Consider the following 26460-nt stretch of genomic DNA (forward strand, 5'->3'; position numbering starts at 1 on the left):
TTAATTCACAGCATTTTTTCCTGTGTCACCCAGTTTTTTCTCTCTCTAGTGTCTTGTGAGACACTTTATTTGCTTTTCAATAGCTTCTCTTGAAATAAACCAAAGCAATACTCATTAAAGTTCCAAGGGCAATGGAGAAGAGAGTGACTCCCTTCCCAACGACTTTCCCAGAAAGGAGGAAACATACAGCAGGATTTGAAAGGTATGTCCGAGCTGAAATGTCTTTCACTCAATTGTGAAATCTATGTGCCCTGGATTTTCAACAGACCCTTGACTAATCTTTGTTGTAGGAGTAAGTCCCATGGATTAAATTTTGTTACGTGTATGTACCACATTCACAATCCTGGTGAAGTTAATGAAGTTCTGTAGGATCCAGTCTCAGGTACAGTCAGAAGAGACTCAGGAGTCAGTGTATAGCTTACATATGTCTATCCTAAAAATCTCCCTGGGGTAGGGGCACAATTAGATTCCAAAGGATGTATTTCTCCTGATGCGCATAATGCCAGACAGAGTGAAATCATGACCTTGTTTAAAAAAGAGGAAAAATAGACATTTATCTGGACAGTGCCTAATCCTAAAACTTGAGATGTGTGTTTTTGAAACCAGAATAAAAATACCAGCCTTGCAACGAAGACTTTGGATATATTGCTCTAATCTATGAATGAAGTCCATCTAAGTGGATTTCATTTCTCCTGTTTCTTTTGCTGGGGCAGCACAATACCGTCAGTGAGAGTGCTTCCAACTCCCTTTCTCCCTAAACCTTAGAAAAAAAAAAGAGAAGGATCCAGTCTCTAATATTTTTATTGTTCACTTTAGACATGGAATAAGCAGTGGCCAGATTCTGAATTCAGGTACATGGGCATAAATTCAGGAAATGTGCTAAGTGATTTCTAGATTACATTAATAATTTGCCTTCAGAATGAGATTACAAAATGTTACTGAATATCTCCATGTGTTTATACCATAGGACAGTGCATGCCAGAGCCATGTACACCTGCCAGGAGAAAGCCTTTCTTAAGCTTTCCCCATACTGATAATAATTTTCTGTTGCTATTCTGTTCCTGCTGATGTGTTATAATTGATCTCGTGTCAAATCAATGATATTTTGCCTTAATGCTTTCAATGAGAACTGTACTTTAACTGAAAGAAACAAACATTCATTCCTTCCAAAACCAGTTCTTTTTTCTCAGAAAGAACACAAGATAAATTTATAATATTTTGCCATTCTTCCATATTTACTAGAAGCTTCAAACTTCAGACGGTTTCCAGGGGTAAGGAACAGACATATAAGTGCCTGCTTTTCCAAAATTGCTGGAAGAATTAGGACTTAGTTTGCATATCTGTATCATTTTATGTATTTTTGTGTATGTGTGTGTATAGGTAAACATATATTAGAAATGTATGTACACAAATACATACACACATACAGATAATGCAGACATTAAGATAAAGAGGAACCGAAGTCAAGATAAAACACACCTCCCAACCAAGAATGGGTGGAACAGGCCTTTGTCTGAGGTAACTTCTGCTCACTTTTTCCACACTGACTTTGCTGTAAACAAGAAGTAATATTAGTAAAGTCCAATGGATTTTTTTAAAAATTTATGCTAAGGTAACTGAAAGCAGAATTTGGTCCAGAAGTAGCGTTGTTCCCAGTTCAAAAAGAAATACTGCAAACCTGAAGTGTTATAGAATTTTAAAAAGGAGCTAAATCCACAATAAACAAACAACATGATTTCTTGCATCCATCTTGCATCTACTTCTTGTATCCGTGTAGCAGTCATGTCAGACAGATTAGAAAGTTAGAAAAAGTTTTAATTCTACCTAGTGTTCCTCAAAATACAACCAGAGTATGCTTTGACATGGAAAGACACTCGGAAGTAAGGGAGACCTGAATTATCACAAACTTGAAGAGAGATCGGTTTTCATTTGTCCACCTGAGATGTGTAGGCTTGACACGCTTGGAGCCAGTCAGCTGGACCTGGCCACTGGTGCAGGGATGGCAACACTGAGCTCAGCATTTACTAAGGCCTGTATTTACCCAGCTTCTTGCACGTTGTCGCAGCCCATCCTGAACTCTCTGCTGCTGTGCTCACTATAGTCCTCACAGCACCTGAACTAGCTACCTGAAACCTACCTAGGTATATCTTTCTGAAGAACTTCACTCACTGCGTCAGCTGTAGGGTAGGCATACTCTAAATATATTTTTTTCCAAGTGAAGTGCCTACCATTGTCTTTTGTGAACACATTCTGGGCTCTTCTGGAATACAAACAATGTTCAGATGCCTGTAATTAAGCCTTGATTTAGTTTCACAAATGCAGTTACTATAACAATGCATACTGTTTTAGTTGTTTCGCAACCTAACCACACATCTTTGTGACAACTGGGTAGCACAGTACGCACAGAAAGAACCCACAACTCTTCACAGAGTGCATAAAAATTGCCAGCTGACATTTATTACAGATATAGAAAATATATATTACTGTTATTAATTTGTATATGGACAGTCGCTCATTCAATTTCATCCTGAGAGAGGAAGGAAGGTAAAATAACTTCATTGTTATGGAGAGCAGAGGAATCCTTGGATTCCTCAAGATGTCTTATTAGACTAAGATAACCAATATGAGTTTAGTTCAGCAGGCTGAGGAGATTAGTACTGACCATAGGAAGGCATGAATTACAGGGAGGAAATTAAGATGTAGAGATGGAAGCTAAAAGTACTTTTCAAAGCTAGGTTGTAAAGTAGAGTTAACAGTGAATATTGAATGGAGTGTTGATATGAAAATGAAATATTGACAGGGCAGGTACTGCTGGAGTGAAGGCTGGGAACAGGGAAAGGAGGTTGTAGCTCATAAGTTAAAGCAAAGGGTTTGCTACATGAGACCCTCTCAGATGGACGAGGAGAAGATGACAATGTTAATGAGAAAGAAAATACATGGGAGGAGATTTCATAAGTGCAATGAGAAAGAAGAGGAGGTTGACATTCACATAGCCAGATCAGAAATCGGGGAATTGTACAGTGTCAGTTGTGTCTTCAAATGTATAAGTCCCAAACAAAACTAAGAAGGCATAAAGACAGTTTTCGATGTGAATTCCAGTTTGTACCTGAAGAATACAGTTATCTTAGAAAGTAATGTGATGCTCTGTGTTCCCCACTGATTTCAGCAGTTCAATGAGACCTGCTGTTCTGAGCTTCATAAGAAGATATTTGGAGGTGCAGACCTCCAACTAATCAAATGCCTGGCTTTTCCAGTCCTCCTCCAAAGACATCCTTCTTATTAGAGGAAGGTTAGCACGAGGCTGTCCAAAGATCGTCCTGAAACATATGCTCTCACAAAACCCATATACCAAAACAAGACAGCTCCAATGTGAAATGTGAATAAAAGGTCCTAAATTAAGACTTTTCTGTGTTTGATCACATGAGCTGTTTCCTCAGACACCTTTCTACTGTTCTGTATAAGAGGATCTTAGAAAAGACACATTCCCTGAGCCGTCCTCTGCAAACTCTGATTCACAGATGGGAGCAGGACAAATAAGGAAGTGATGTGCTGCTTGAGCAGCTGATTAGGGGGAAGAAAGGCTACATAGAGTGTGCACTGCTCCTTAGCATATTCCCTTTTGTGGCTCTTAAATAGCTGCCATTTTAGCAAGGATACACATAAACACTTGCATGGAAACAGTTTAAAATTTTAAGCATAATAATATATAATGACACAATTTTAAGAAAATATGGGATTCTAGCATAACAGTTAATAAAAGGAGACCATGAGACGTTTGGCTCATTTGAGAGAATAGGGATGGCCCTGAAATCTGTTTTGCTTCACTCTGCATCTCTTCCCTTCACCTGGATGCCTCCCAATTTTGTGGGTTGGTTATTTATTTCTTATATATGTAATGGTGCTTGGAATAGCATTATACATATGTGGTAAGGTCATAAATGATGAGCCTAGGCTGCTGAAACAAGATCCAGACAGAACTTTGCCGCTGGCTTCATAAGGATTAGCACTGGGCTTTCTTAGCTGTTACTTTTATTAAATGAAACTTCACTGTTAATATACATGCTGGTATGATGATAGACAAGCTTGGAGATGGCCGTTTATTTCAGCAGAATATGTTAGTAGAATCCCCTCCCTGTGTTGTTTTGCCTTTGAGCTTTTATATTAGTAAAAGTTCTACATTTTGAGCTCCAGTTTGCCATTTTACAGACCTCAGTTTAGGCTCTTGATTGAAGACAGAGACTCAGTTTGCTGCCTGCTGATGCATGGAGCAAATGAGAACTGCACCCAGAAAGCTGTGAGTCTGGACTGTGCCAGGGCACCACTGTGTTCTCTCCTGCCTGTTCAGCCTTCCTTTGGTTAATTCTTGCAATGTTATTTTGAGATGGGCCCTAAAATTATAATTCAAATGCTGTGACACCATGGACCTTTCAAAGCCTGGATCCTCATGCAATTTGCCTCTTCCCCATGGCAAGCAGTTTTACTGAATATATTCCTCAAGCAAACATTGTATTGACCCCACCAGGAGTTGTCTTATTATAAAAACTGCAAAATCTGCCTGGTGTATTTTGTGCTGCCACATGTGTAGATGTTTCCAATAAGCAACAATTTCTTCTTCTCCTTGATTTTTTCTTATTTATATAAAATTTGGAGCTATGAGTTTATGTAAAGTATGAGGCACCTGCATGTGTCCGTGATAGCATGGGGTTGTTTTTATAAATCCTCACAGTGCAGAAATGTAGCCAGACTGAATTTTTGCTGACTGAGCCATTAAAATAAACCCTACCAACCTTTGTTCTCTTTGCCAGTGTTGAAAAATCTCCCAATGTATATAAATACCATAGAATACTCAACTTGGGTCAAAACTGTTTTGATGTCCCTCTCTGTATTTCAATAAGCGTGAAGTTGCCAGTTTCAGGGAAGACAAGTTGTAATAACGTTCAGGAAAAAACCCAGCTGTCACAATTTCAAGTTCTGAAACCCGTATTAAGGGGATGCTGCCAGTTCGTATCTTTGAGTTATCCTTTGGGTCACTGGCATCTCCCAAGATTTTGGACCTTCTTTTTGTCCAAAACTGATGTGAGCAGTGTGGGGAAGACATGGGGGGAGGCATTTCCATTTTGTGGAAATAAAGAGATGATTTTATTGGCTATCTAATACTTCTTAGGAACTTAGCAGTATGAAACTTAGTCCATCCATGGATTAAATGCAATGCAAAATGTAGTCTTTCACTTATTTCCAGAAGTTACCATGTTTCCACCCTATGTGTATTGTTCAGACTTCTAAAAATGTCTTTTGTGCAGCGCTACATACACTTGTACAAGTATACAAGTAATCTGTACAAGTATTTAGTAATATGCCAATGTAATCAAAACAGGATTTTGTAAGCAAAGGTCTTAAATTCTAGTGAAAAGACAGCTATCTAAGCTGAATGATGAGGGTTATTTAATGATGTGTTCACAGGAAGAAAGATCGACAGCATTTGGTGCCTTTCTTTTGGATATGTTCCTTAATATTTTTTTTGCTGTGTATTTAGTTATGGCTCCCATGGTCAGTTGAAAATGAGTCTGTTGAGCTATACTTTCAAAGAACTAGAATGCAAAGATTGTTGGAAGGTCGGTTTCTGCTGCTTCTGTATTTTTCTGAACACTTACTTTTTTTTTCTGTTTGAGTTTGTTTAGTTTTACTTTGTATTGCCTTTCCCTCTGCAGTCAGCCCTGCCCTTATGAACTCCACCATCCTTCAAGCAAGATATTTTAGAAGAAGACCAAGAAAGCCAGGATGCTTTGATGCTTCTCCTCTCCTTGCTCTGACCCCTCCATAGCCGTGATTCATCTGGCACAGGAGCCTGAACTGTGGGAAGTCAGCTACCAACTGATGAGAGAAGTTCTGGGGATGCCCTAAGATGGTGCAATATACAGAAGTTTTTTACAGGCTCAACTTTCTTTCTTTACAGTCTTTCACTTTCTTTTAAGCGTGTGTATAAACCCAGGTCAAACTGGAATTGATCTACAGTAGAAATGACTGAAAAACAAACAAACAAACTGAAAAAAGACTTAACTATTTTATTTATTTCGATATTTAAGAGAGAAAAGAAGTGCTGAAGTTGCACAGTATTTTTGTTTGAAATACATTTTACTTCAAATTTTAAATGCAATTTTGTGAAGACGTGAAATTTTGAAAAGCACTTAATGTAAAATAAAGACTGAATATTTACTTTAAGGAAAAAACTTTTTTAAATAATGAAATAAAGATCAACTCTGCTCTCTCTCTTACTTTAAAGAAGCCATTCATACATGTGCTGAGTATCTTTGTTTTTGCAAATCGGATGTGGTAAGTGAAGATTGTTCTGGTTTACTTTCTCCTGAATAATATTATCATGTTAGATGCTTAAAACTTACTTTGCTGTACTGTGTTAGGCACAAACCTGAACAAAACCTGTTGAAATAGTGAATACCAGGGTCAGTGGCTGGATTTTTTTTGTTACCAGGTTTTGTGTCCAATTCAAAGGAGTGTCTTCTCCCAGTAGGATTGATGTCTCTTCTGCACAGCAAAAGAGATTTGCTATTAAGCAACTCTGTGACGTACTTCTGATGAAAGAGGGGTTTAAAAAAGGAAAACAACTCTGCTAAGTTTAGTATTATTTTTTGCTTTGGTAATTCCACAGCTGATTTTGAGTTGATTGTAAAGGAAGCATATAAATGTTTGAGTGCTCTTGCCACAGAGCTTCCTGTTGGAGTCAAGCATGAAGCCATATATAGAAACCTTGTGTATTTCAACCCTCTCTTAAGTGGTAGTGGACTTTGAAAAGTGTACAAGTGCACCCACATGTAAGCAGCAAGCAACAGGGATTACTCAGCAGAAGAATGTGAATTCCCACAGCTGCAATCCTAAATTGTGCTGTGAGGCAGTGGTGAGGGACATTCACATCTCAAAATCTTAGTGATCTTTGCAGTAGAATAAGGTGCTGTGCTCTGTACAGGCACTGGATAATTTTATTGGCTGCCAAATACGCTCACAGTGGATGGTGCAGGACTTTTTGGTGTCATGTGATGCAGTAAGAATAAGGATGGAGGACAGCCTTGTCACCTAAGAGAAGGGTATTGGACTTGGCTCAGAGAGTAGCTTCCCCTCTGTAACAGGGATGCCAGATGTACCTATTGGTACAGACCCAGAGTTGAGATATAAAATGTGGTTTTGTTAATGTGTCTTATGTTGACTTCTGGAGTGAAAAAAGCTATGTCTACAAAAAATGTATCCTAACTAGGTGAATCTGCTAGAGAGCCTGATCCTTCATTGTGTGTCTTGCACACCTAAAACTCATACTTACCTTATTGAGAGGTTTCCATGTGTCAGTAGCAGCAGATTTTGTCCTCTTCTCCTTTCTCCTTCTCCTGCTCCTTCCCAGATTAACACACAAAAATGCCAAAAATAGCCCTGTAAGATGTCTGGTAGACCTGAGTCCTGCTCCCGCTAAGTTAAATGACAAAAATTATGTCCTAATCAGGCTTTTCTGCAGGATGGTGTCATTTCATTAATTTTATTGGTTTCTAAACTTGCAGTGGTGAGCTGCTTCTAGAGAAAAAAAGAAATCAAATTTTATTTTATCAAAATATAACAAGACGCACAATTGTAATGCAGATTTGCAAACTGTAGGGTCTGTGTTCAGTTTGTGTAATATTCCTTCCAAATAAAAGTTCTGCTTCCAATGCCCCTACTGTATATTCCTCTGTAAATATTACTTTAACAAACCAATTCCTCAAAGTCTTCTTTGAGTGCATCTTCCTTTAAAAAGACATTGTTGAATAACATACTTGTGCATATACTTTTCTAAGCTCTCCATTGTTTATAATACTCTCTTTGAAGCTTAAAATAAAACTTCCTCCTCTATTGATTTGGTTTCCCTTTTCCATTTTGTAAGTTATGACTTTTGTCCCTGGATTTTGTTTTGTATTTCTTAATGAAACTTGACATTAACCAAGAATTCTCTTCCTTTTTCTCTTTTACTTTCTCTTCTTCATTCATCGGACTACAGACATTTGTCCTGTTGCTTGCTATAGAGAAGGTTGGCAGGAAATAAAATACCGCTTCTGTGTAGAACTCAATTTCAGTGTTTCCTATCATTTGGTGATAATAGAGGATCTTCCTAAATATTTTTTGTATTTTTAATAACCTTCTCCATGAGATTAATAGAGTTGCATCAATTTAATTTAGATTTAGTTTTCATATAGATTTTAGTAACATTGCCTTAAGCAGTCCTGATGCTACCTATGCCTCTTCTAGTCCAGTCACTAGAGTAACTGGAAACTGTGTTTCCCTTTGCTGCATTTCACAGTGCAGGCACAAACCCTCCCTTTCTCTTTACACACGTCAGATTAGTAGCATGGTTGTATGGGATGGAAAGAGAAAGATGAAATACTGTTTCAGGTTAGATGCCATCTTTTTAGTAAACTCTTTGTGTCCTTTTCCCTAATATATATACTGTCATTTTTATGAAGCTCTGTTGCCTTTCCTCTGCCTTCCCATTAATTTCTCTACTGCCAGTAGAGGCTAAAGATGGCACTTTTTACTTTGGCAGCTGCTTGCAAAAATAGCAGCTGAGGTACAGTTTTTAAGAGATCTTCAGGTGTGGGTATAGATCCTTTAAAGGAGCGGGCTACCCCTGCCCCTAAGGCAGAGTAAATGGTAAATAAGTCCTAAACAACATATCAGAAATTACTCCAGTCAAGCAACGTAGAAATTACATGGAATTGTACAGATGGGCTCCTACCTGCCTAATTTTTAACAGCTGTATGTGATGGATTGTGTGTCTTGCAGCAGTTTTATTTTTCACATGTGTAGTCTTAATTCCCATTAGTGTTGTGTTTCTCCACTCTTTCTTCAGGTTAATATGACTTGAAAATGCTTGCCTTCAGACCTTGTCTTGACCTGTGCATGGCCTTTGGCCGATTTATTGGAGGAGGGAGAAAACCAAAAAGCAGTTTCAACTACCTTTGCTGTCCTGAGTCACTGTGGCTTTGGGGAACCCCTTTGGGATCTCACAGAGCATCTTCTGGACTCCTTACTGGATTGTCCTCAGCTGTTCTGTGGCTAAGAAGGTCTTTCTTTCCTTTTTACCTGTTGGGCGCGGGGGGCCAGAGGCAGCTGAAAAGGTGGGGTAAGTTGCTAACTGTATTTCTGAGCTGTGCTGTGAAGGTAGCTATGATGTTCTCCTTAGAGCGGATACAACTTCCAATTTCCTTTCTGCAGTTTGCTCTCAGATGCTCTTAAAATAATCTGAGTTTCAGGCCTACAAAGCTACTTTTCCACAGGGAATTCATGGGGATGCAAGTAGTCTTTTCCTGCCTCAAAGCAGAGAGAGGAGGGAGGGTGTGATGACAGATCCTGAGCCCCTGGCCATTGCTCCTTCTGCTGTTGTTCTCCTAGATCCTCTTGGGCTTTCTGCTGTGCTGCATAGAATAGAGAGACCCAGATGGAGGTTGGACAGAGGGTAAAGCTGAATGCTGACAAATCAAAGAAAGGAAAGTTGAAGAAAGGAAGGAAGGAAACTGCTTGTGGCATCAGTGCACTTTTCTTGTTCAGTAGGTCATCTCCCATTCCAACTCAATTGTCATTTTCAGTGTCCCTGATGTGATGGATGCAGAGAGCAGAGCTAGACATTTCTGCTAAGGTAACTGGGAATGAAAGTTGAAATTGGCCTTTATGGACGTCTGTCAACACCCTGTTTAGATGAATGGGATCCTTCCCACCACAGCAGAACTATTGTTACAGACTGTCAGACTCCAGAGAACAGCTCTGCATAAGTCTTATTACTTTGAACATTTTTGGGACTTTTTTTTTTGTGTGTTTGTTTGATTGATTTTTGTGTGTGTGTGTGTGTTTGTGTGTTTTGTTTGTTGGTTTAGTCTGGTTTTTTGTTATTTTTGTTTGGGTTTCTATTAAGACATAGCCCTGGAAATAAAAATATTCTGAAGGGAAGTTTTAATTCTGCAAAAATTATATGAAGAGAAAAAAAGACCATTGTTCCCTAGGCCCCAGAGCAGATTTATGATGGCAGACTGGCTAGGAAGATGACTTGTTTTCCTGTCTGGAGAAAGGTTCTCGCTGCTAAGAGTCAAGTGTGGTAGGAGACCGGACTAAAGGTATTTGTCAGCATTGAAGCAGATAATGGGTATCCCCAAAAGCCAATTGACTTCTTTACTTTGACCTGAACTAGAATATTGCACAGATTTAAGATTTCTTTAAACTTTTACCTGGAATCAGGAAAAAAAATCTGGTTAAATTTGCATCCTGGAGCTGTGAGCCCTGCTTGTAATCAGATCCACCAGATAAAAAAACCACCATAACCCTTTCTCACTAAACCTAATGTTTTAACGCTCATTAGCAATGACATGTACTTCTCTGTACCCTGCCCCATCCCTAGTGTTGAAGATGGCTGAATAGGACATCAGCTACATGAAGTATACATAGAAGAGCACATAAGCAGTGACTACTTCCCTCAGCTTTGGATGGGCATGTCCAGATTGTGGTTTGATGTGTTTGAGATCTCCATTGTGCCTTGGAAGTTATTGTAAAATCATATTTCCTTTGCTACACCAAAGCTGGACACTTGCCACAATTTAGTCCTATTATTGATTTTAATGGCGTAAGATGAGAGCCATCCATCTGTGACATCTTAATTTAAGACCTGACTGCATTTTTTTTTCTGTTTCAACAAATACCTTTGCTGTGTGTTAGAAGCTTTTACCACATCATCTGTTATTTGATGAGATTTTGTCCCTGCAGCCTATAATTCTTTGTGATTCTGTGGCATGTGCACCATGATGGGAGAAGGATGGCATTTGCCTTTAAAAAATCAGGTTTCTGGAGCACAGTGTTGTTGCTAATATGACCATCTACAATATAATTAGAAACAGTTTTGTTTCCTGTTGTTTAAGATAGCTATGGTAGCCTACAACCCAACTGTGGTACTGCTGTGGAAAAGACAATACACTTCGACCACTGAACCTGGGTGGTGGGCTGAAGATCTGGGAATGGCTGGTGCCTGCCTGAGAGTCAGCCGCTCTGGGGAGTTTGAAGAGGGATATTCCTTCTTTGGAATCCTGGCTGATGGTCCATCTTGAGCAGGAACAGATGTAGCCTCCCTTCAATGTTTTATGCTCAGTGTTTTTTTTGGAGTAGGATTTAATTTCTTAGTGCTGTTCATCTTCCATAAGCAATTCTCAGTGAGACCTTGTAGTTTATCTAGTTTGCACAGGTACTGTCACAGGTACTGTGCAAACACAGTACTGAGTTGTATTTTGCTTAGAGTGAAGCCCCTTCATCATGTTTCTTCAGTTTTTGCTGTTAGTATGCTGGTGTCAATGGCTTCATTTTGGATTGCAGGAAGAGAACAAATGTGACCAAATTTTTCAGATACAACTGGCTTTTTTTTTTGAAACAGATTAGAATTTTTAAATAATGCTGCAAAGAGTTTTGTCAAGCATTGCTGTAGACTTAGCTTAGTAATATGGATTTCTTTCATTAGCCAACAACCATTAACTTCTTCATATGATGATTTCAGGAGTCAGTATTGATGCCAGCTCTCCAAAGTGAGAGGAATTCATTGGATGCAAAATAGTTAAAAGCTGTGCTGTCCCTTAACTGTTACTTTTATTTTACTGCCAGATAGCAAGAGAGACATAGCTTTTAAGTTCATGTAGCACTTTTTACCGTGGAGTTTACATCAGGTAGTTTTAAATCTTTGCTTCATAGTTGCTTCACATCAAAGGTCTGGCTGAGAGTGGCTTAAATGTGTTGAGCAGCACTGGTCTTTCCAGCTCTTTCCTTAGGCTCAAGAACTTGTTTTACGGTGCAGTGGATTCTGCAGCTGGATCTTGGCTCAGAAGTCTCATCCATTACAGGTCCCAACTCTTCTCAGGTTTTTCCATGTTGACTGTGTCTCTGAACATGTCCATCAGCCTGGAGGCTTAGGAGAGTTTTTAACTATCCACAAACTCTCTTTGAGTTAAATTCATATTTTTGTACTCTTCAGACATCTGGAGGATCCAGAGCCATGTATTTCTTCACCTGGAGAAGAGGAATTTCTCCGGGTTTAGGGAGCAGCTTTTTCATTAATTAGCTGTCCAAGATCCCTCTCTCACTTCCATTAAGGGTGAGATCTTATGAGTACTTGATGATCTGGAACGAAAAATTGGAGAATTTGCTAGGGACACCTGCACCCACTAGATTCCTGTGTAACTGTTTGCATACTTATGGGCCTGGCATTTTGAGAAGAACTCATCCCCATTGGGCTCATTGTAGCTACAATTAATAATTGCCGAACATCTCTTGGATGGTGGGATGCTACCTAACAGTGCATTCTGAAGGTGATGAGCACTCTTAACAGCTCTTAAAGATGAGAGGAGTTGGGGTGCCTAGAACCTGGTCAGACAAGCCTGTAGGAGAGGATGCCCCAACCTCTTTGTCATTAACAGAACTCACCAAGCAACAGTCCTGCTAGCCAGTTTAGCAGCCGGATAAGAGGAGAATCAGAAGGCTCACAGATCCCTAAAGTACTGCGGAAGATAACTTCTGACATTAAATATGATAATGTTCCACTTTTGTATAGGCTCTGTTAAGCAATTCCTCTGGTGCTGACAAGGAGCAGGGCTAGCGAACTGTTTAGTGAGGGACATTTGTGTCCACCGCTGTGGAACTAGCTAATTTCAGTTTAGTCTGATGTGATATTTAGCTGCTATGAAGTATAGGTTAAAGAATGGCCTGCACTTTGTCTTGGCTAATCTGGTGTAGAAGGTCTCGTGAGCTCTGAGAAAACAAATAATGGATTTTAATGTGGTGTTTTTCCAGTGAAAAAGAAACATAAAAATCCTATTGTTTTAGTGCCTCTGGCAGCATTTTATGGGACAGTTACTCAAAAAGGCTGTTCAAATAAATGAACTGAAAAATGGCATGGTGAGGAGAAAAGACTTTGGTTTGATGAGAAATGAAATGTGTTCTCTTTTTCTCAATGAAATGACCCTTTCTCTTCTTTTACCACTGCCAAGTGTGCCCAGGCTTGAATGAGACATTTAATTTGTGAGTATATTTCCCCTCTCTTAAAAACAGTTCCAACAAGCTCATTTTTGAAGAAAGGTACTGCTCCAAAATGAAAGTCCAACTTCTTGTTTGTGAAAGACTGGCAGAAAATGTCTTACCCTTTCTGAAAAATCAGTTTTCCCCTCTGTTGTCTCTTAACCCTTTCTCCCTGCACCCCCGCCCTTGTTTTTGACTGAAACTACTTAATTCCAATTCACCCCTTCACTTAAATGTTCAGATCACCCTGAAATTGCATTTTTTAGAGATAAACTGAGACATTTCACACACCCACCCTACTAAGCATGTACTGATACTCTGCAGGGTGCAGATATAGCTCTTACTGCCCTCTAGATGTCGAAGTTGCTGGGACTTTGTTGGGAGAATGAAAACTGGCTGCCTTATTGTTGAAGTCTCGATTGGCACTTAAAAATTCCCAACCAAACAGGGGTTTAACTAACAGAGAAATGAAAAAATCAGCAGTCTATGGGATTTATCCCAGCTAATGGCACTGCATTTCATACAATGGAGGCTGTGCATGGAGAACACTGCCCATTTGGCAGCTGAAGGTGTTTCTTTAAATCGATGAGGGACTGAAGTAACTTGCTTCAAATTGTTTTTGTATTTAGTTAAGTGAGGCACTTCTACTTATGTCTGAATATGCAATCACATTAGCGACGGTGTAAATTATGCTTGTGTGGGAAAGTCAGATCTCCCGTATTTACAGCGTGGTCACATCAGTTATCAACCATTTACCCATCACGTGCTGTATTTCTTTACCTGGATGGTACATGGTTACCTCATGTAACAGAAATGAGGTCACTGCCTATGCAATGGTGTAGTGTCTTCTAAGTGGTTAAGTTTATTTAATATTAAAATGATGACATTTAAATAACTCTGAAGTTTGCCATTTGATTTGAAGTTTCTGGAACTGTGTCTTCAGGGGATTAGTCTAGAGTCATTCTTTAATCTTTCTAGAAAGAAAGTTGTTCCAGAGATTAGTAATACTCTCCTCCTCCCATTTCTTGTCCCCTGATTCATCAGCATACTCCCAGCCTACCCTATTTTCCATTGGCAATCGCTTTTATGGATACCTGTTCCCTGGTCTATGGGTGAAATCACCACTAAAGTTCTTCCTACGGCCCTTGGTGCTTGAGGAGGGCTGCAGCCACGCAGAGGGCTTGTCCTGATGCTCTCCAAACTGACTGGGTGGACATGGCCTGCTTTTAGTGAGGACGTGCCCATGTCATGAAGCATTGCCTCTGTCACGCTCTCCTGCCTAATCCCAGTGGAGAAGCCCTGGTTGGAGTGCCCCAGGGAAATGACATGTCCCAGCCACTGTTGCTGCCGCTTGGGCCAGACACACTTTGTCAGGTCAGCGTGAAAATGCTGGAGCCAGTCTTCTGGAGCACTAACTCAGTAACACAGGTACTCTGGGCAGCACTGCATGTCCCTGCAGATGTGCTGCTGTGTGTCTGACTGTGTTAACAGGGCTGTTTGACACCAGGATTACTGGGGAAGGACTAAGTATTCGCATAGCGTGGAGCCATGGTTTCAAGCAGGTGGCAGAGACCTTGTTCAGGTTAAAGGCAGAGGAAGAGAGGCAGAGCTGATATCTTGTTTTATGGAAGGATTTAATGAAGGCAACGCTCTTGCAGAAGGCTGCTATTTCCCTAGCATTTTAAATGTCACCCCACTCCTCTCATTATAGCTGAGGATTTTGGCTCTCCCAGGGGAGAGGAGATGTTCTAAATGGGCTACCAAGGAGGGAGATTTAATGCACGAGGAAGACCTGGCTTCACCAAGTTAAAAAACCAAAATAAACCCCAGTCCTCTGTTCCTATTTTTAGTGTTTATGACCAAGTATTTTTGCTTGGTTGCTCATTTTGAAAGGGTTTAGTGAGCCTGCCAGTTGATTGAAAGCTCTGTGGTGTGTGAGCTGTCCTGGCTGGGGAGCCTGCAGTGCATAGTGACGAGGTCGGAGCTGCGCCGGAGGTTTTTTCCACTGCAGTTTGTTGAAGGGTAATGAAAATGTCCCCCAGGCAAAGGGGATGTTGGCTTTCCAGGTTGTGGTGATTCATCTTGTCTGGGTAATCAGCCTTCCTCCCACTCCCACATTTTCATCTCCATCTACCTCACCTCTACTTCACTGAGCAACCAAATGAAAAACCTGCCATGGGTGGTATTTCTGGGGTGGGGTCTCATGCAGCCAACCCCCATGAGATGTATCTGCTGAGCAGCATTAGCATTCGATGCCTGTCCTCCTGGCCAGTTTGTGCTCTATAAATGGGTTTATTCTCGTTATTAGGAGCTGCTCTGAGGCATACGGAGTCCGTGGGATGCCTGCAGGCAGGTTTCCTTCCTGTTGGTGTTGGTAAGCAGCCCAAGTTCCTCCTGGCAATTAGCAGATCATTACCCATAATGCTGAGCGCACTGATGCAGCCTGGTGGGTTTTCTGGAGGTCACTCTGACCTAATTCACCCCCAGGAATTGTACAGTGCTGGCATGACCAGTGCATTAACAAGCTGATGCTTCAGTATGAGGTTATCTGAGTACTTCCACATTATTTTTCTTAGGCAAGAAATAGCCATTTTGCCTAGCAGCTAACAGGGGCTGGTCTAGAAGAGAAGGGAGAAGAGTGCTGGCTGTTTCTGAGGTGGGACATCATGGGTGTGGAGCATTTCCTTTGGTTTTAAATGTTGGGGGCTATTTCTAATCCCCTAGGCTGCAAACATGCAAAGCCCAGTTTGCTGCCCTACTTCTCCATTATCACAGCATCTTTGCAGTGAACTAAGCAGCATGTGTCAGGCATGTACATGAATTCCTGCTGCACAGCCTCAGAGGGGAAGACAGAGAAGCCAGTCTGTGCCCCAGCTCCACCCTAGCTCTGCTGCAGCCCAAACCGCCAGGCGATATGAAATGGAGCAGCAGATCTCAGCTTGTCCCAGGTGGTTTTGGAGGGGCAAGTGTGCCTGGCCAGAAGGGACCCCCACCACTGGAGAGCTCATCGTCCCTCGGGCAAACCCAAGCCCAGAGCAGAGAGCTGGGCTGCAGCATCGCCAGACCACATCAGGGTGTTGTCCCAGGCTGGTGACTTGTATACACCAGAGTTAATTGTCAGTACTGTTTAGAGGCTTTTAAAATCTGTAATTTCTGGTTTTCATTTCTCCCTGCTAAGTAGTGTGTTTCTGGACTGTGCATGATAAAGGTGCACTACTCAGGGAAAGGCACACTCAAACCTATTGCAGTAAAACTGTTCTAAAACTTTTCTCAAGTAGTTTTCCTCTAAGACCTGTGATACCTGCTACCAAGGGGATGTTGTGTGGGGAGAGAGTGCTTTGACTGACAAATGATTAGGATGCCCCAAACAACTTGCTCCTCACTTCTCTCTTTCCTTGCAGTGGAGGTCACCCCTGAATCCCACACAGCTCTTCTCACTGCCCTGTGTCAGACAGAGTTTCTCTGCCTTGTCTGTTGCTAATCTCTGTGGGTGCATGTGAGTCTGTGCAAACACAGCTCCATCATTTTTTTTTAATGCATGTGAGCAGCCTTTGAGCCAAGCTTTGCTCTTGATGTACCCTCTTGTAGCCGAGGGTCTTTGTCTTAGCTGATACTCTTGGTGCTTAAAAATGTTTCAGATGAAATTATGTGGCATTACAGAATCAAAGATGTGAGCAAGTTGAGCTGGTGGACAGACTCTCCTCAGGCAAAAAATTTTCCAAGGAGTGCCTTGAGATAAGGGGTGTTTCTGTAGGAGCTCACTCCTGTCAGTGCCCTTTGGTATTTGCACAGCTAAAACAACAGCAAGATAGCGTAGGAGAGTAAGCTGCGAGTACCACCTTCCACACATCATCATTTTACAACTTCCTTGAGGTCTCTGCTGGTAATTGCTTTCAAATACAGGTTTGTCCTGCTTTCAATTCCCATTGACTCTAATTACACCTGCCTAATTGCAACTGGGACTATTGCACTGTCTTTGGAACAGGGGTATTATTTATCCCTTGGGTGAGCAAGTAAAGTGAGCTCTCTTCTACCAGTGCCGAATATTCGAGCAATTGCTTGTAATTTATGTCTCTTTTTCCACTGGAACTGGCAGTACCAAGAAGGAAGCTATCACCTCCAGAGTGCAGCTGTCTGCCAGCCCCAGGTGCTAAAGTAGCAGAGAGCCCCTTCTCTGTCTGTGGGCTCGGTTTAAGTTCTGCCCATGCTGGCCAGAATAACTATAGGGACAGGAAATGAAATAATAGGAACTATAAGCTCTGCTACAGCTGAATGGTTTCAGAGCTCCATTAATTATTAAAGGTGTTAATTCTTCCACAATTACTAGCATATTGCAGCATATTAGATTAGAGGAAAGTTGGTCTCTGACCAAATCAGACTGACCAGCCTATTCACTGAGACCTGAGTCCTTTTGGACTCACTTCTGTAGCAGAGTTGGTGGTATTGGAACACAGTGCCTTGGACACTGGGAGAAAGAGCCATGTTTCCTCATTTCCACCACGACGTGGAAATTCGTTGTGCTGATATTTCCTCTCCTCCTCTTCTGTTTAATAGTAATAAAATCCAATGGTGCCTGTGAGCGAGGCTTCCTTTTTTTTAAAAAAAATTTATTTATTTGTTTTTCTTAAAAAGCTGAATTAATCAGGGTTCTGTGCTGGAGGGGGTGAGACAAGAGCTCGTCACTTGCAGCCTCTGACACCTGCCCTGGCCACTGGGAAAGCTGTTATATTCTTCTGTAATTAAATACTTTGGCTTGCCTCTATCACAGAGGTACTGTGGCAGGTGGCGTCTTGGATCCTCATCCCACAAACACTTTTGAAATCTTCAGTTTGTGATTATCCCCACTGGAGCAGGCAGGCTTATGTTCCTACATCCCAACACCTCGACCTTGCAAGGGCAAGGAAAATGCCAAGATCTCCATCTCTTCAAAGTGTTTTGTCTTGTTCTGGGAGTAGAAGTTCCTGAAGCCCTGAGATTCTGGCAGAACCAAGCCTTTTGGTGTCCTTGTATGGTTTGGGTTTTTAAGGGCCCTTTCTAATCTGTCTGTTGTTGACACTACATATCTGTAAGCATGCTGCCTTAGACAGAAATATGAGGGGCATATTTTTATATCATAAACATAAAATCATATCCCTTATTAGAATTACATGTTACTTTTCCCTTCTTTTGAATGAATAACAGTAATAATTCTGTCTAATTATGGCAGTGGTCACAATAATACTTATTCAATCTTAGCAGGAGGAAATATTGCCATTTCTTTGCATGTAAAACTTCCATTATTTGGAAGGGGTTCCTGTGACATAAGTCATTATATCTGTAATATGTATTTATAGTTGTTTAAAGACCTGAACAATTTATGGAATAAATTCTGATGTGATATAGCCAGGAGCCCTGTGGGCTTTTATTATGCTATTGACTAAAAAGCCCACCCCTATTCAGCAAAGATAAGTGAAAGAATTGGAAACCGGGTGAAAATTCCTTTTACTCTGTATAAATAATTTCACGTTGGTTTTAAAAAAGGAGTCTTTGCTTATTTTTTTTTCCTCAAGATAATCTCTGCCTTTATTTGGAAAAGGTTATTGATTGGATTGTTAGCTTAAATGGTCTGTGGCGGGTGTGACAGAGCACATGGCTGCAATTAATCTTGTGATGCAGAATCCATTATTGAAGAAGCACTAATGAGCCGTTCTAAGGCCTTCACTGGTCACAGAGTGCCTGGGAGCAGCAGATTGCTCCTGCCCTTTAATGTTTGTTCTGATCTTTAGTATTATACTGCTAGTGTAAGCAGAAGAGATTTTTAGAGGGTTGTTTTTTTAGGATATTTATGTTAAAATTCTCCTTACTGCTGGTCTGCAATTGCACCAGGTATGGGAGACAAGAAATGGTCCCTGAATGTGCTTAGCTCCCACTTCTCCGAGCAGATATCTGGTGGGCATAGTGTACAATTAAAGCCAGTGGCATGTGAAACATGAGTGTCACTATAAAATACGATCTCAGTCACAGGGTTCAGACCCAGAGGAGAGTTTCGACAAATATGAGGAAGCTTTCAGGCCTGATCAATACTTTGAAATATTGCTTTAGGACAAAGGGATGAGCTGTTAGAAACCTTCTCACTGCAAATTTTATTATCTATGTTGTTTATAGCTATTGCAGCATAGCAGAAGTTTAGGTAGAGGATAGTTATGGTAGATTAGAAACTGTTGATGTTAACATATCACCTTCTCCTTCAACAGAACTGCTCCTGGGGTGTGTTTTAGAGGTTTGTCTATTGACTTCGGTGACACCATAAACGTGTTATTTCTTCCCTCAGTTAGATCTGAAGAGCTGATACAGACATGTGAGAGTGATCCAGGGTTTGCCAGAGCTGAGCCACCACCTCAATTATTAACTGAGTTCCAGCTGCAGAGTCTTTGCTGCACACCTGCACTGTAGCAAATGTTGTTTGTCTCCAGATTAGTGAAATAAGACTGTTTTCTCATCTCGACCTCGTAAATGATGAAATTGAGCAAGAAAGTCTTCCAGCTCTCTGGCTCATGCGCTACCACAGTGTCTGTAACTTGACACACATTTTGGACTGCTGTTTGTGTAAAGCAAAACTGTTGGCTGAACTAGCCTTTTTTTGTTTTTTTAAAGGGCATTTGAATCTACCTACAGTAGCCTGCCATATGCAGCTACAGGACTTTGTCTTGAAGTATTCTGCTACAGAAGGAATGCCAAGGAGTGCTGTGAGATAGAGCAGTGATGGTGTTCATTAACAGCTCCAGGTAGTCTTGTACGTGTGAATTTTTTCATAGGTCATGAAAAACACCAGCTTTTGAACAGGAAAATAAATAAAGAGATTGTGACAAATGTGACAAGGAAGGGCAGGAAAAAGTATTTTGATGTTTTGAGTATCTACTGACACTTGCCATATGCTACAGTGCCCTATCATGATGCTGGCATAAGTAAAAATAGTTTTTCCAATGACATTAGGTTGGGGTAATATACCACAAGATGTGGTTCAACATGAAAGAGTATCTGACTTGGAGGCCTAAGAAAGACAAGTCCAAACAGAATTCCTTTTTTCTTAGACATGCCGTAAGCCCTGGGCTAACAGAGAGCAACCTGTGGCTGTGCAGGCATGGCTGTGCGCGTTTGTTGGACTCTTTCATAGTCATAGCATTTGGAGAGAGAGTGAATAAATTGGTAGTTTTTTGCAAAAATGAGTCTTTCTTTGCTACTATAAAGAAGCCACCATGGGCCTCACTCCATTATTAATATTTTCTAAGCGATCCTCAGCCCACAAAAGCCCATGTCTTTTAGTCTTGTGGTGAGTGCAGTTCTTAAGAAGGGCAAAAAGGATGAATCACTTCAAAGATGAGACATCATCGATATGCGATGCAGCACAGAAAATGTGCAGAAGTGGTTTTGAGGCAAATGAGAAACGAGACAGTCAAGACTGATAGCTGGAAAAGAGCAGGAATGGCTGTGAAGGGACAGAGATAAAGTAATGAAGAGAAGCTGATCTTCATGTTGTTTGAGAAAGGGAGCATTTCTAGCTGAAGTCTCTGCAATGAGTAATATGTGTAGCTAGAAAGCAAGCACATGAATGTGTATATGCATTTAGCTGTGATTTGTTTCTGTAAGTTTGATTCCATTCTTTCTGTTTCTTTTCAAATGTGACTGAAACTATTTAACTCTGATTAACTTACCTCCCTGTATGAGTTGTTTTATGTGATGTATTCCAGCACTGTACAACCTTTCTGAAACCTGACTCGCTGCCATTGGTATGGATTCCTACCCAATGTCTAGTGTGGCATATTTGTTTTATTTGCTGGTGTTGGAATGAGTTTCCACATTTGCTGTAAATCAAATCTGGAGGAAGATTCCAGTGTCGTGTCAGGTTCTGATAGTTTGGTAGTATCAGAAATTATATTAGGTCCTCTCAGCATGAAAAGGTATCATGTCACAAAATCTCCTTCTGTACTACTGTGGTTTCAAGGTCCCTGGAACTTTAGTTTAGACTTGGTCCACAGTAAATCTCAGTAAAATCTGACCCGTGTTTTGTACTGACATTTCAAGGGCTCCAAAACCCAGTGATCTTCTTAGCCAATCTGAACTCATCAGTACTGTCAAAGCATTTCTTTATTCAAAGGCTTAAGAGTGATATAAACAATGTCATTGATCTCTCCTTCCTTAAAAATCTCCTTTATTTTCTGTTCAATTTCTTTAACAACTTGCGTACACACATTTCTTTGCTGGACAGGCAAAGGATATGTTCATATCTATGCAAATACAACTGGAACACCAAAATCCTTAGTACAACTTTTGATGGTATCATGGGCTCACAGAGGAAATATATTCACTACAGCATTATTGCTTTACTCAGTAATTCTCAGCAACTGTTTGATTCACTAGCTAGAAAATATATAAGCTTCTTGTAGGGTGGTGATGGGTGATGTGATGACACAGCAGAATACTGCTAAGAGGCCTGGTAGTGAAGATAGCACATCTATGCCCACATCTACCATAGATGTGCCTTTTTTTTTTCTTATTGGAGAAGCAGCCTTTTTTTTCCCACTCTTTAAAAGACATTTAGGCTAATGGAAGTGGAAAAGATTTTTTTTCCTACTTCTATCTGTAGTCTAAGAACAGCAGATCAGCTAGAGATGAACCTGCATCGTGCACCTGATGATGTAAGTGTCTAGAAACAGCATACAGTAGTGCAGGATGTGCGTACCTGTATTTTTAAGTTTTCTACAGACAAGCAATTTGCTCTCCCCATCCCATGCCCCCCGCCCCTGACTATGCCTGGTGCTGAGGCTTGTGTGTGTCAGAGAGAGATGCTCAATGTGGAGCTTTCCAAGAAGACAAGCAATGGATCATTCCAGGTGACTTAATATGTTAGGGGTGATTTGGGAGTACAGCACTCTATTTCAGCGGTGTATTTTTCTTGCTTTGTTTTGCAGAAGGAATGCTGACCCTACCTTTGGTTTGTTTGTTTGTATTTTCCCCTCCAGAAAACCCATTGCTGACCCTGCCACTGTGATACTGCTGTTTTGCAAAGCTGGAGTCGACACGCATGTAGGGGCGGGGGTTGTAACTCTGGCAATTTGTCCTTCCCAATTAGATGTGACTGTTCTGCTAGCTTTCCCTTCTTTAATCCTTTCATTTAGTTCATTGTGGGAGTTGGCTTGGGTTTTTTTCCTTTCAGTTCCTTGTTTTGATTCTGGAAGGTTAGCTGTGCAGTTTGGTTTCTTCTGTGCCAACCAACTTTAGTGGCAGAGCTCTTAAAAAATTTAAAATCTGTATCTATCCATCCTGTCTTGCTTCTTCTTTGTACAGTACTACTTCCATTTGAGCAAAGTTTATATAATTACTACACCCATTTAGACACCACGAAAGGAAGCTCTGAAATGGAGAATAACCTTATTTCCGCCAGGTCCTTCAGTCCAGTCAAAACAATGCTAATTGAAACTGTAGTCCAATTTCTATTAAGATGGATGGCCCTCTCTCTGAAATCAGGTTTGTTTCTGATTTCATCCTTTCTTTTATTTTCTTTACAAAAAACCCCTCACAAAACCCAAACTGAATGCCAAACCATTTTTAAGAGCTCTGAATAAAACTGCTTTGCCAATGGGGAATGGGTGGGGATGACTCTGATTTTCTCTAGTGCCCGGCAGCGAAAGGGTTAATGCCTGCTTTCCTCTTTGATATCTGTTAGTTGCAGCCCATGTTGTGATCAGTCAATGTCCATGTGCGTTCTGTTCCCAAATTTAATACTGGTTAATTAACAAGCAATAAGTGAGCCTTAACAATGATGGTTGTTTTCAATCTTCCTCAGGACACCCGACCTGCCTGCAGTTCACCACAAACATGACTGAGGCGGTTAAAACCTATCAGTGGCAGTGCATTGAGTGCAAATCCTGCAGCCTTTGTGGGACCTCTGAGAATGATGTGAGTTCATTTACCTTTTCACGCAAATAAGTGTCACTGCAAGCTACTGTCATGCCTGCCCTGGAGAAACACTGTGTCAATGGTGAGGGCCATGGTTTTACTGCTGCTTCCATAAATCTCCAAGGAAGATCTACCCTGAGTGCAGAGGTGGGCTTATCCCCAATGCCCTTGTTCGGCTACTGGTCTCTACTAAAATCACCACTGGTATCATGTAAGGCCACTTAAGCTGCTTGTGCTAGAAGCCATAACCTCACGTCACAGGGGCTACAAAAGACTGGTTTTTATTTCGATATCTTAATCAAGAGTAGATGTAAAGGGATGATAACCTGAGAGACAGTAGACAAGTTTTTCTCTGTCCATGATTTTCCTTACCTTCTTGGCATGATCATTGAATCTTAATTATAAGACTTGGGAAACATGAAAGCATTTGAACAGGGATGGTAATGATCCGGACCCTGTAACTGTACATTGTCCTCTCTGTGGTGTTTTCAGTTCAAATCTGATGCTAAGGGTCCTTGGTTGGCCCTAAGAAACTTGCAGAATGGGCAGTGGCTGGAGAGCTTTGGAGATGCTTCCCTATAGGAGAATAAATTTGAAGCCTGAGATTTTGTTTTGCTTTAGCAGTAAATAAGGAAATCTGAAAACAGGGAGTTGTTCAGTGTTCAGAGTCATACAGTATTTCAGAGCCCTTTTTTTCCCCCCAGAAGTATGAAAGAGGTGCAGACCACATGGTAGAATCATGTCATTTCTATCTGTTTCACAGTCCATTTGCCACTCAGCTAAGTTTTGAAGAACTGGCTAAGCTCAGGCTTTGGATAAGAAAGACTTCCCCTGAAGGGATGAAATTCAGCACATGGTCATATTGGAGCCCAGCAAAGTGGGAACGCCTGTCCTCTAATCTCAGTACAGTGGCCTAACAGCTTTTGCTCCTGCATCATGAGGCCACCTTGGAGGGGAAGTCCTTCATCTCTCAGAGAAATTTTACAGTTAGAAATTGAACTGCCTTTACTTCGAGAAGTGTGGTGGTTGATCTCAGACAGAAAAACGTGGTGCCTTTTACATTCCAAATAGTCTCTTAGTTTCTATGTTGTGGCTCTGCATTTCTTGCTGAGCACTGCTGCTTACCATGCTTATGTTTTCATCTTAGCAAGAGACTAATTTACATAATTTTCTCTCTCTCTTTCTCTCTCTGTTTCCCTACTGTCTCCCAAACAACTATGCCTCAGGACCAGCTGCTCTTCTGTGATGACTGTGACCGTGGCTATCACATGTATTGCTTGAATCCACCAGTCTTTGAGCCCCCAGAAGGTAACATATGTTAGAAATCTGCTTTGAAAGTCCTTGTAGAGAAGGCAAGTATTTCGGAAAGGTGACCTGGGCCATGTAAAGTCAAGAAAGCAGTAGCAAAGCACAAACAGGTTGCACTGGAAAGAAAATACTTTAATTTACATGGAGGTCCAGTGTGATCTGAGATGTCCTATGCAATCTTGCCTAATGTCTACCTACTCTTCCAGGACATGGCTCTTTTTTGGGTCATGAGTACCTTTGGATATCCCATATGATATTGGACTCTTCAGTTTAATCCACTGAATTGAACTCCTGTGAACTGTGACTTTAGACTTCCTAAGAAGTCAAAATCCTAGAGACAAAGCCCCAGGCAGGGAGGTCCTCTCTGGAATGGCTGGAAGTCTGTTGTCAGGAGATGGGATTAAGAGGAATGACCTTCCTTGTTCTCTGTTTTTTCTGTGCCTCAGAAGGGTGAGAGCTTTATGGTCTATATTACATTTGGTATATAGTTCTGAATTCTGCAGGGAATTCAAACTGAATATCCTACAACTAGTTGTATTTTGTCACTTGAGTAGGTAGATGAGGAACTAGTCCCTTATTATTATTGATTCTCTGACTAAAATCTGCAGAGAGCAGTAGAATTGGAGAAGGAGATGTGTAAGAGCAAATGACTGCAGCTTACTTGAGGAGCGAGACAAGAATAATTACAAATCAGTCATGCATTCAGGAGTTAAATGTTAGTAAGTTTGATAAAGAGGAAACTAAATCAGGAGGAAGAGTTCTTGAAATGAAGCTAATAATTAGCTAAAGGTTTCTGTTTGACTGGAAAGTGGTGTATTGAATGTACGAAAACATGAAATATGTAGTGACAATGCTCACCCAAACTGTGTTGTAACTTGTGTAGAGAGCCAGCATACACAACACCAAGGGCAGCAGAGAAATACAGAAAACTACAAGCAATTCCATGTTAGGAATATCTGGTATCCTGTTCAAGCTGATTTTGACATAAACTCCGAGTGTCTGGATTTGATGTCATTCCTATATGAAGATTTCTTCATTTGCAGGGAGCTGGAGTTGTCATTTGTGCCGAGAGCTGCTCAGAGAGAGAGCATCAGCTTTTGGTTACCAGGCCTGAGGAGCTCCAGCAGTCAAGAAACACTTTCCTCCTGGTGTTGCCATACCAGCACACTGTTCCTATCCAGAACACAAAGACAGAACCCACATCAAAAAGAATGAACACTCAAATACAGGAAGAGGTATCTGTGGTATTCACTGTCACTAATGCCGTGCCTCCTGGGCTCCACTAGAAGGATCGTGTACTTCCTCAATGCTCCAGATGAAATCTCTTCACTACTATGCATGGTTGCTGCTTACAGTTACAGGCTAACATGCATTATACAAGGGGGGTGGGTTGTTATATCTACAGGGAGAAGTGATTTTTTTTGTGGCCTTGTGCTTTCTGTTTAGTCTTCTTTTAAAAGAAGAAATAATAAGATATGTCCCACGGAGTTATTGGTGAGTACTTTGGCTAGGAGCAGCATCAGTTGTTTCTCTTTACAGGTTTGACTGGAAATCTCTTTACTGCAGCCACTTTGTATTCACAGGGGGCTTTGAAAGTTGCATCAGTTCAAGACTTCCTGGGTCATGAATAATGCGTTTTCACTGAGAGAAGCAATGATCACAGATTTTAAGGGTGACACTTTATCCTTTGGATCAGATGCTTTGATTTGGCAGGTCTTTAGAAATCTGGTTTTAGTATCTCTGATGGAAGAATAGTTATGGTACGAACACACAGACATACTTAGAAAAATCTACTGTTTTACACATTTCAAGATATTCAGATACACACTGCCACTGCAGTGCCACCATACAGTCCAGACGCATCATTTTATTTTTGCTCAGAAAATTGTGAACGGTTATGTGGTAACTGACTTGCTGTTTAGCTAAGAAAACTGAACAAAAGAAAAATGTCATCTTAAGCTGATTGTAGAAAATAAAATTGTCAGTTTTCTGAGCAATCTGCAAAAAGTAACGACTTTGGCTTACGGTCAAATGAAGAACTTTTGATTATTTTTTTTAAGTTTCTAAACTAAAATGTTCTGCAATTGAAAGTTGCATTTTATTTGGGGAATTGCCTAATCAGGAATTCCAGTATATCCAAAGCAT

General features: G+C 40.8%; 1 protein-coding gene across 4 annotated transcripts in view; it reads left to right on the forward strand.

The window, feature by feature from the left end:
• Nucleotides 1-26252, forward strand: part of DPF3 (double PHD fingers 3) — a 165174-nt gene extending 138922 nt beyond the window's left edge. For 2 of the 4 annotated variants that reach the window (XM_069858299.1, XM_069858300.1), the window contains 3 exons: nt 22895-23007; nt 24234-24315; nt 25359-26252. In XM_069858299.1, the coding sequence (XP_069714400.1) occupies nt 22895-23007; nt 24234-24315; nt 25359-25429 (266 nt within the window). In that variant the 3' untranslated portion in view covers nt 25430-26252. Of the gene's footprint in view, nt 1-5708; nt 6473-22894; nt 23008-24233; nt 24316-25358 lie in introns of those variants that run through there. The other 2 variants (XR_011337535.1, XM_069858304.1) reach the window with 2 other exon arrangements.
• Nucleotides 26253-26460: the final 208 nt, after the last annotated feature.

This window comes from Phaenicophaeus curvirostris, chromosome 5 (assembly GCF_032191515.1).
Source record: "Phaenicophaeus curvirostris isolate KB17595 chromosome 5, BPBGC_Pcur_1.0, whole genome shotgun sequence".
NCBI classification, from domain to species: Eukaryota; Metazoa; Chordata; class Aves; order Cuculiformes; family Cuculidae; genus Phaenicophaeus; species Phaenicophaeus curvirostris.